Source organism: Carcharhinus amblyrhynchos, chromosome 10 (genome assembly GCF_965287045.1).
Source record: "Carcharhinus amblyrhynchos chromosome 10, sCarAmb.v2.hapA, whole genome shotgun sequence".
NCBI lineage: Eukaryota > Metazoa > Chordata > Chondrichthyes > Carcharhiniformes > Carcharhinidae > Carcharhinus > Carcharhinus amblyrhynchos.
The window spans coordinates 397,421-407,619 of record NC_137333.1 but is presented as its reverse complement, the minus strand read 5'-3'; the positions used below and the strand labels follow the sequence as shown (position 1 = coordinate 407,619).

General features: G+C 42.9%; 1 protein-coding gene across 1 annotated transcript in view; it reads right to left on the bottom strand.

Annotated features, from left to right (window-relative positions):
- Nucleotides 1-2,239: 2,239 nt before the first annotated feature.
- Nucleotides 2,240-10,199, bottom strand: part of cars2 (cysteinyl-tRNA synthetase 2, mitochondrial) — a 66,255-nt gene continuing 58,295 nt past the window's right edge. Inside the window, exon 15 of the mRNA XM_080198033.1 lies at nucleotides 2,240-5,627. Coding sequence (XP_080054159.1) covers nucleotides 5,559-5,627 — 69 coding nt within the window. The 3' untranslated portion in view covers nucleotides 2,240-5,558. The remainder of the gene's footprint in view (nucleotides 5,628-10,199) is intronic.

Sequence of the window (10,199 nt, the reverse complement as noted above, 5' to 3'; positions counted from 1 at the left end):
AGGGGCTGTACTGAGAGAGTGCTGTGCTGTGCTGCATGAGTGGCCATACCAAGGATGTGCCCTGTCATTGGAGGTTTCACCTTTTACTGAGCCTAGACTTTGAACCTATCATCACAGACAAACCACTCAGCCACTTGTGCTTGTTTTATCTAATTAGTTGTATACTCCTGCTCCTTCCCCAGGGCCCTACAATTTTCAACCCGTTCACACATTTATTCCATTTGTTTTTGAAAATCACTCAAGTCAGCTTCCACCGTTCTTTCAAGCAGAGTAAATGACTTAATTCCTCTCTCAGCTGGTTGTTCATTTTCTCATTATCTCTGGTCTGTGTCCTTTCATTACTGACCTGCTAGCCAGTGAGAAACTGTCTCCTACTTTCTAATAAACTTACAAACTGGGAGCAGGAGTAGGCCATTCGGCCCCTCAAGCCTGTTCCATTATTGAATAAGATCATGGCTGAACTGATTGTGGCCTCAACTCCTCTCCCCTTATTGGTCAAGAATCTCCCTCTACCATAAGAGTATTCACTGAGCCTGCCTCCCCCACTCTCTGGGGATGGAAGTTCCACAGTCTCATGACCCTCAGACAGAAATTCTCTTCTGTCTTAATGGGAGACCCGTTATTTTTAAAAGTTGTCCCACTCTGGTTCTGATCTTTCCCACAAGGGGAAACACATTTCAGCATCCACCCAATTAAACCCTCTTAATCTTACATGTTTCAGCACAATCACCTCTCAATGTTCTGAACTCCAATGGATACAGCTCCAACCTTTCCTCATAAGGTAACTCCCTGTCCCAGCAATAAGTTGTGACTCTTCTCTGATTTGCTTCTAATAGACCAAAACTGAAAACTGTTCGCTATATTTGGTCTGAGTAAAGCTTCCCTATATTCGTATTCCATCCCCCTTGCAATACACTGCAACGTTCCATTTGCCTTTTTAATCACCTGCTGTACCAACAGGCTAACTTTCTGTCATTCATAGAATGCAAGACACTCAGATTCCGCCATACAGCTGAGTTTTGCAATCTCTTTCCATTTAGATAATACACTATTCTTCCCACATTATACTCCCGTTTGTCAATTTTTTTGCCCACTCACTTAACCGAACAGTTTTGTTTTAAAGCTTGCCAAAAAGCCAAAGCTGCCCAAAGGTCAGCACCAGGTGGCAACCATCACAAGACAGCTCTCAGTGACAACTGGGTGAAACCCCTGCAATTTTAGAACCACCAGGTCAGGAGTGGTTGGGAGGAAGTTGAGGATTGAGGGCTGGGGAGCAGGACATATAGTGGGGAAGGATTGAGAGATGGAAAAGGCAGTGCAAATACCTGCTTTGAGAGACGACTCCAGGATTTAGATAAGAAGTCAGTTGGAGAAAGGCCGAGGACCACAAAGGCGGCACAGTAGTCAACACTGCTGCCTCACTGCGCCAAGGACCTGGGTTCGACTCCTGGCTTGGGTCACTATCTGTATGGAGTTTGCATGTTCTTCCCATATCTGTGTGGGTTTCCTCCAGATACTCAGGTTCCTTCCACAGTCCAAAAGACGTGCTGGTTAGATGCATTAGCCATGCTAAATTCTCCCTCAGTGTACCTGAACAGACTCCAAGGGTAGTGACTAAGGGATTAATGCAAGTCTACTTGTGATAAACTAAACCACATTGGAGACACTTGACTGTTCCCCACCCAAACTCTCCACTAAAGCACAAAGGCCACCCCTGGAACACACAAAACTCTGCAAGTAAACGAGAGCAAGATGTGCAATCCTCAGTGAAGTGTGATATTCGTTTCCCTCAACTATCACAAATCCCAATTCAAACATTTAAATTATCAGCACTACAATGCGCTTTGCGAGGTTTTATTTTGAGTTAATATTTGTGCTAATGTTAACATGCTGAGGACTGGATCTGGTTTCCCAGTTCTGGCACCATTAGCCCAACGATGCACTTCAATCACAGCTGCAGAAAGATCACCCATGTCTGAACTAATCTTTTCTTTCTATTTTTCATCACAGCGTCATAATGGCTTATGAGTGAGATTGCTTATTTTGTGCCACTTGGGTGCAGCTCATCTGATACACACTAGGTCAGCAGGGTAAATTGAGGGGTACCTCTGGTATACACTAGGTCAGACTGCAGCAGGGTAAATTGAGGGGTACCTCTGGTATACACTAGGTCAGACTGCAGCAGGGTAAATTGAGGGGTACCTCTGGTATACACTAGGTCAGACTGCAGCAGGGTAAATTGAGGGGTACCTCTGGTATACACTAGGTCAGACTGCAGCAGGGTAAATTGAGGGGTACGCCTGACAAAATATCAGATCCTAAGGAAGTAAAGTTAGATGCCGATTTACCTCTGCCTTCTTCCGCAGAGATTTGGATTTAGTCAAAAGATGGACAGTACTCTCTGCTTTCTGCTGTGAAAGTATTCAACAACATTTTCAATCACTTCTTGATGAACGGACAAGATTGAATCAATTGCAAAAGCAGCAGCAAGGTATGAGAAGCAAAGTAATATTTTTAAACACTGAGGTGAAGTAAAAAATCAACCCACAGAACAAAGTTATAAAATTGCACAGTGCATTGCAATAAACAGAAAGCGAATTTATAAAAGAAACTTTCTTCAGCAATTCACAGGTTGTGTTCAATGATTTACCAAATAAAGACATGATCGTATCTGCAGTAAAAGAACTGCTTGTCTGTGCCAGAACCATCGAGACAAGTGAAATGACATAAAACAATAATGAAAAGCAAACAATCACATTACCATCACAGCAGTGGTTAGCATTGCACGCCATAAGAATGAAAATAAATGAGACTACGTTTGACGTTAGTTGCAAGATATTATACTTCCAATGAAATCTGAGAAGAACTTGATTGCCAAAAACCTGGAAGGCATTTGTTGCAAATCTAGCAGTCTTTTCCTCAGGACATTCAAACTTCAACTTCTATTTCTAACGTATAAAACAGCTACAGACTCATTGCAGATTGGAATGTATATACAAGAACTGGAACCAGAATTTCCTGACAGATTTGCAGTGACTTGACTTGTGTCTTCTTTTCTAATTTAACTATAAGCCTTCACGGAAAGGGACTTGAGTTTGTCTGCATTTCTGTGGAAGGGTTTTGAAATGTAGTTCATTGAGTTAAAAAGCTTAAAATTATGGTAGAGCTTAGAAATGTGCAGAGTGCACTTTGAAGCTGCTGAGAGAGATCTATCCTGATCTGCTGAATGTCCCTGCCAGTAAAATTGAACTTCTGGATTTTCAGAAGGCATTTGACAAGGTGCCATACCAAAGATTGCTACATGAGATAAAGGTGCACAATATCACGGATAATGTACTAGCATAGATAGAGGATTGGTTAACTAACATAAAGCAGAGAGTGGGGGTAAATGGGTATTTTTCTGGTTGGCGATCAGTGACTAGTGGTGTGCCTCAGGGCTCAGTGTTGGGACCACAATTGTTTATGTAGATGATTTGGAGTTGGGGACCAAGTGTAGTGTGTCAAAATTCACAGATGACACTAAGATGAGTGGCAGAGCAAAGTGTGTAGAGGACATTGAAAGTCTGCAAAGGGCTATAGATAGTCTAAGTGAGTGGGTGAGGGTCTGGCAGATGGAGTACAATGTTGGTAAATGTGAGGTCATCGACTTTATAGGAATAACACCAAAATGGACTATTATTTAAATAGTAAAAAATTGCAGCATGCTGCTATGCAAAGGGACCTGGGTGTCCTTGTGCAGGAATCTCAAGGAGTTGGTTTACAGGTGCGGTAGGTAATTAAGGAGGCAGATGGAATTTTGTCCCTCATTGCTAGAGGGATGGAGTTTAAAAACAGCGAGGTTATGTTGCAGTGTACAGGGTGCTGGTAAGACCTGTTTGAGATTGTGCGGCTGTTTGAAGGCAAGATGTGGGGATGTAGGGATGGCCTTGGCAAGATGTTCATCTTCATCAATGAGAGGTTGAAGGCTCCTGAGAAGATGTCATAGCTTCTCTGCTCTGGGGAAGTACTGGATGACGAAGGGTACTGTGTCTGCCGTGTCCCGTGTTTGTCTTCTGAGGAGGTCGGTGTGGTTTTTCACTGTGGCGTGTCGGAACTGTCGATCGATGAGTCGAACGCCAAATCTTGTTCTTATAAGGGCATCTTTCAGCGTCTGGAGGTGTCTGTTGCGATCCTCCTCATCTGAGCAGATCCTGTGCATACGGAGGGCTTGTCCGTAGGGGATGGCTTCTTAACATGTTCAAGGTGGAAGCTGGAGAAGTGGAACATCGTGAGGTTATCCATGGGCTTGCGGCACAGTGAAGTACCGCATAACTTGCCTGAACTTGCAAAATCTCCCTAACTGTCCTGTCTGGAAACAATACACATCTCTTTAACCTATGTTTAATGTTCTCTCCACTGACATTGTTTGTACCTTTAAGATTTGATTACCTATAAAGACTCGCATTCCAAGCATTATTCTGTAAATTGAGTTTGTGTCTTTATATGCCCTGTTTGTGAACAGATCTCTCACTCACCTGACAAAGGGGCAGCAAGTGCTCCAAAAGCTAGTGGCTTTTGTTACCAAATAAACCTGTTGGACTTTAATCTGGTGTTGTGAGACTTCTTACTGTGTTTACCCCAGTCCAATGCCGGCATCTGCACATTATGGTCTAACGAACAGGGAATAATCAGACCCAAATACTATGTGCAGAGTCAATGTGTTACTGCAGAATGTTACCTCAATACGCCACAATTAGTAATCTCATCCTGAACACAGGCTCCATATATTCATAAACTGTTCACAACACAGAAAACAAAACCTTGCTCACTACAAGCTGCACACCCATCGCAGAACTTTGCAACTTTGGGGAAATCAGTTTGAAACGTGTCCTAAAGCATTTTTATGGATGGCACTATTTTAATAAAGTCTGAGCCCAGGTTCCCCACACCCACTTCTTCCTGTCAGTCCCTTTCCCCTTCATTCCCACACTATCTCCTATCCCATCTCCACTCTCCTCGTTCCTCACTGCTCTGCCTCCACGCACCAATCCCATCAGAAACAGACCAAGTGTTCACTGCTGCTTGAACAGCTTATTCCAAAACGTCCGCCGACTCTGAGCATATGACCAGTTGTTACTTCACCGAGTGCAAACTCTTAGTTTTCAAAATTTTCTACAACTTGTTGAATACACAAAGAGTCATTTTGTTTAATTGATGATGTACGAGCGACAATGAACAAGGTGTAAATGAGTTATCTAATCCATGATCATTTGTAATTTGTTGTTGGTGATCCTGATTCATCCTTTGGCTGGAATAGTCTCCATCAGTTTCTCTCACCATCACTTGGTGTAACTGTGACTGCCCAGCAGCAGCTGACATTGACAGGCCTGATCCACACACTGCATGTCACTAATCCTCTGGCCAGTGTTGTGCACAGAGAGGTCTCAGCTGTACCAGTCCAGGCTGGGACTTCAACGCTGACCCCGAGCCCTCTAAGTCCAGCATTGCAGCTGTAGTTAATATTGGATCCCTTCAATTTATGATACCAATGAACAAGTCTGTAAAATCAAAGTGAACAATCAGGCTTCACTTTTGTTTTCCTTGGTAAGTTGCTCTGTCAGCTCCCACGATGAAGTTGCCCCTCGATCCTGTAAAGAGTAAAATGTAGGAGATTTGCACACAGATTCTGGGAAATCATGACATCAAACAATGCAAAATTAATTCTGTGATCTGTACAACCATCATTCAAATCCTTCACTAGAAACCTCCAGAATCTCTCCAACAGATCTTCAATCTCAAGCTGCCCTGCTGGACAGAACCATCACAGATGAACCCATGACCAGAGCCTGGGCTGTCAGTTCAACCTGTAGAAAATGCCACCATTGATGATCTATCTGCAGGAGATGCATTTCTCCAACTATTAGCCAAAACTCAAACTCTGTGTGGGTAATGTGTATTCATTTGTCTCGTTCATAAGGCAGTTCATGAAATGAAGTACAATGGGGTTTGAATATATCTGTTACTCTGTAAATTCTCTTACTGTTTGTAAATTAAAGCAGCTTAATGATTTGAAGTTTATTAGTCACAAGTAGGCTTGTGACTAATAACATTAACGCTGCAATGGAATTACTGTGAAAATCCCCTGGTCGCCACAGTCCCCTGCCTATTTGGGTACACTAAGGGAGAATTTAGCACAGCCAATCCACCTAACCTGCACGTCTTTTGGACTGTGGAAGAAACTGCAGCACCCAGAGGAAAGCCACGCAGACATGGGGAGAACGTGCAGACTTTGCACAGACAGTGACCCAAGCCAGGAATCAAACCTGGGTCCCTGATGCTGTGAGGCAGCTGCGCTAACCACCGTGCTGCTATTCTGCCTTGTATCTGGCCTTGACTCACTAAAACACCATCAATCCATTTACTTAAACAGAGCAGGACTCCCGTGAGGCCTCTTCAGAACACACAACATGCTGGTCAGATCACAAGAGGGCCCCAAATTACTCAATAATCCATTCGGCAGAGCACACAACTCACAAAGTTCAAAACAGAAAATGCTGGAATATCTCAGCAAGTCTGACAGCATCTGTGGAGACAGAATAGAGCCAACGTTTTGAGTCTGGATGAATTCCAATATTCAGCTGAATGGATCTTAAGCTCTGGAATTCCCCTTCTAAACACTGTCTCTCCGCCTCTCTCTCCTGCCTCCTTTAGGATGCTTTCTGAAACCTAACTCTATCACCAAGGTTTTGCTCACCTGTCTGATATTACTATATGTCTCAGTGTGGAATTTTGTTTGATAATGCTCCTATAAAGTGCCTTGGGACTTTTTTCTAAATTGAAGAGGCTATATAAATGCACATTGTTGTTCAAATAAGTCAGTTGGAGTCTGTTTACAGGAAAAATGAGAGTCATTGAACCAAAGACAATGGTTTGTTTCTGCACAGCCTTTCTGTATGTTACATCACAGGCTGACTCCAATGGACCGCTCCATCAAAGCCTTCCTGCTTTAGATGTGGTTCTGTTGAATTTGTGCTTTAAAATGCTGCAGTGGTAAACTTATTGGCCAGTGTTATAAGTGGCTGCTGTTCTCAGGTAGTTATGAGACATGCAGCCATTGAAAGCTGTGTTTCTGGATATCTTTAAAAGGATGTTGAATAATGTATCTGAATCAGTCAGAGGTGAGTTGTGCTCAAGTTCAATCCTGGAGTCTCACTACATTCTACCCTCATGTTGTATATGGATGCATGCACTGGGGAGGAGTGGGAGGGGTTGCTGCCAAACTAGATGGGGCTGGGGTCCTCTAGTCTGTAACTTGCACAGCAGAATTCTGTTCAAGCTAGCTGAAACTAAACGCTTGCAGGGGTGGTGATTTTTGGTCAGCTATCGTAGAACAGGGAAGTTGGCTGGAATGACTTGTACCATCCTCTTGGCATTTTCACACGTGGACTGAATAGATAGACACTCATTGGAAATCTTTGCTGTTTTTACAGCTTGGGACCTAAAGCCAGAAGCACACACATCAATATTAACCAGCAACAGAAAACACTAAGTGGAACCTACAAAGATCTAGTGGCAGAACTATAAGATATCTGATTGTTACAGTTAGCTAGAGAAAACCCAATGGGTTAGAAAGGACCACGGCAATTCACGTTAAAGGAACATTTGCTGAGGAAGTTCCAGATAATCAATGTGTGAAAGATTATTCAGAAGGAATCTCAGCACCGTTCTCAAGGGCGATTAGAGATGGGCAACAAATACTGGCTGAGCTACTGCCACTCACATCCCATTAAGAGTTTTTAAAGTTGGAGAGTTAAGGAGAGTTACAATCCTATACTGCACTCTCAGGTTAATGAAGTTGTTTTGATCTATTGTCCCTGAGTTAACAAAAGCATTAGGATGAAAGGTGGTGAATACTAATGAGCTTAAATAGTTTCTCCAAAAATAACCAACCACAAAAATGCCTCAAAAACTAGTAAACCTGAGGAATCTGGAAGTACAGACACAGAAATCACAAAGTACTGGTGCAGGTTAAGAATGCCATCATTTGGATGAGACATTAAACTGAATCCTCTACAGCATGGAAGCAGGCCCTTCGGCCCAATTTGTCCATGCCGCCCACTTTTTATCACTAAGCTAGTCCCATTGCCTGCATTTGGTCCAGATCCCTCTATACCCATCTTACCCATGTAACTGTCTATATGCTTTTTAAAACACAAACTGGTACTCACCTCTTCTACTACCTCTGGCAGCTTGTTCCAGACACTCATCACCCTCTGTCTGGAAAATGTTGCCCCTCTGGACATTTTTGTATCTCTCCCCTCTCACCTTAAACCTATGTCCTCTAGTTTTAGACTCCCCTACCTTTGGGAAAAGATACTGACTAACTACTTTGTCTACGCCCCTCTTATTTTATAGATCTCTATCAGGTCACTGCTCAGCCTCTTATGCTCCAGAGAAAAATGTCCCAGTCTATTCAGCCTCTCCTTACAATTTAAACCATCAAGTCCCAGTAACATCCTAGTAAATCTTTTCTGCACTCTTTCTATTTTAATAATATCCTTTCTATAATAGGGTGACCAGAACTGTACACAGTATTCCAAGTGTGGCCTTACCAATGTCTTGTACAACTTTAATTAGATATCCCAACTCCTGTATTCAATGTTCTGACCAATGAAACCAAGCATGCCGAATGCCTTCTTCACCACACTGTCCACCTGTGACTCCATTTTCAAGGAGCTATGAACCTGTACCCCTAAGTCTATGTTCTATACCTCTCCCCAACGCCCAACCATTAACTAAGTAAATCCTGCCTTGGCTCGATCTACCAAAATGCATCACCTCGCATTTATCTAAGTTAAACTCCTTCTGCCATTCGTCAGCCCACTGGCCTGATTGATCAAAATCCCGCTGCAGTCCTAGGTAAACTTCTTTACAGTCCACGAAGCCACAATCTTGGTGTCATCTGCAAACTCGCTAACCATGCCTCCCAAATTCTCATCCAAATCATTAATATAAATGACAAATAACGGTGGACCCAGCACCAATCCCTGAGTCACACTGCTGGTCACAGGCCTCCAGCTTGAAAAACAACACTCTACAACCACCCTATGGCTTCTGTCATCAAGCCAACTTTGTATCCAATTGGCTACCTCACCCTGAGTCCCGTGTATTTAAACCTTATGCAACAACCTACCATACGGTACCTTGTCAAAGGCCTTACTAAAGTCCACGTAGACAACATCAACTGCACTGCCCTCATCTACCTTCTTGGTTACCCCTTCAAAAAACTCAATCAAGTTTGTGAGGCATGATTTTCCACTCACAAAGCCATGCTGACTGTCCCTAATCAGTCCTTGCGTCTCTAAATGCCTGTGGATCCTGTCTCTCAAAATACCTTCTTACAATTTACACACTACAGACGTTAGGCTCACTGGCCTGTAGTTCCCAGGATTTTCCTTACAGCCCTTCTTAAACAAAGGCACAGCATTTACCATCCTCCAATATTCAGGCACCTCACCTGTGGTGAATGTAAAGATCCTATGGCAGTGTTTTGATGAAGAACGGGGGAGTTCTGCTGGGTCTGCTATGCTAATATTTATGCCTCAACCAACATCACAAAAACTGATTATCTGATCGTCATCACACTGCTGCCTGTGGCATCTTGCTACATTAAAATTTCTACATTTTTAATGTAGAAACGGCTGCTGCATTTCTACATTACAATAATGACTACAGTTGAAAAATACTTCACTAGCTGTAAAGTGCTTTGGGACATTCAGTGATCATGAAAGGTGCTAGAGAGCGGAAAGTTCCATTTCATGAATGAACTAGCAACCACAAGTGATTTGTTGTTAAATGCTACTTCCAGGAACTGATTTTTCCCTTGACTGTGTAAAAATGCTTCTTTATAGGGTATTCTGCATTTTGTTTCACTGATTTATTTTTCTTCTTCTGAGGCAGTCCCCTCAAGGTTGTGGATGACTTGCTTGCTTCTCAAAACTGATATAACTTTCTCTAAGTATTAAAGCTTTTCTGAAAGGGTTAACACTAAAGTCAAATAAATCTAAGCAGCTGATCCAGCCCTGACCAAGGATCCCACAGGAAGATTGAATGTTGTCCTGGAAAGCCCTGATTCAACAAGGATATTCTGCTGATAAACAGTGCAGGTGGCAACGTAGCATCACTGTGGTGCAATCTTTACTTTGGGCAGCAGAGGGCAG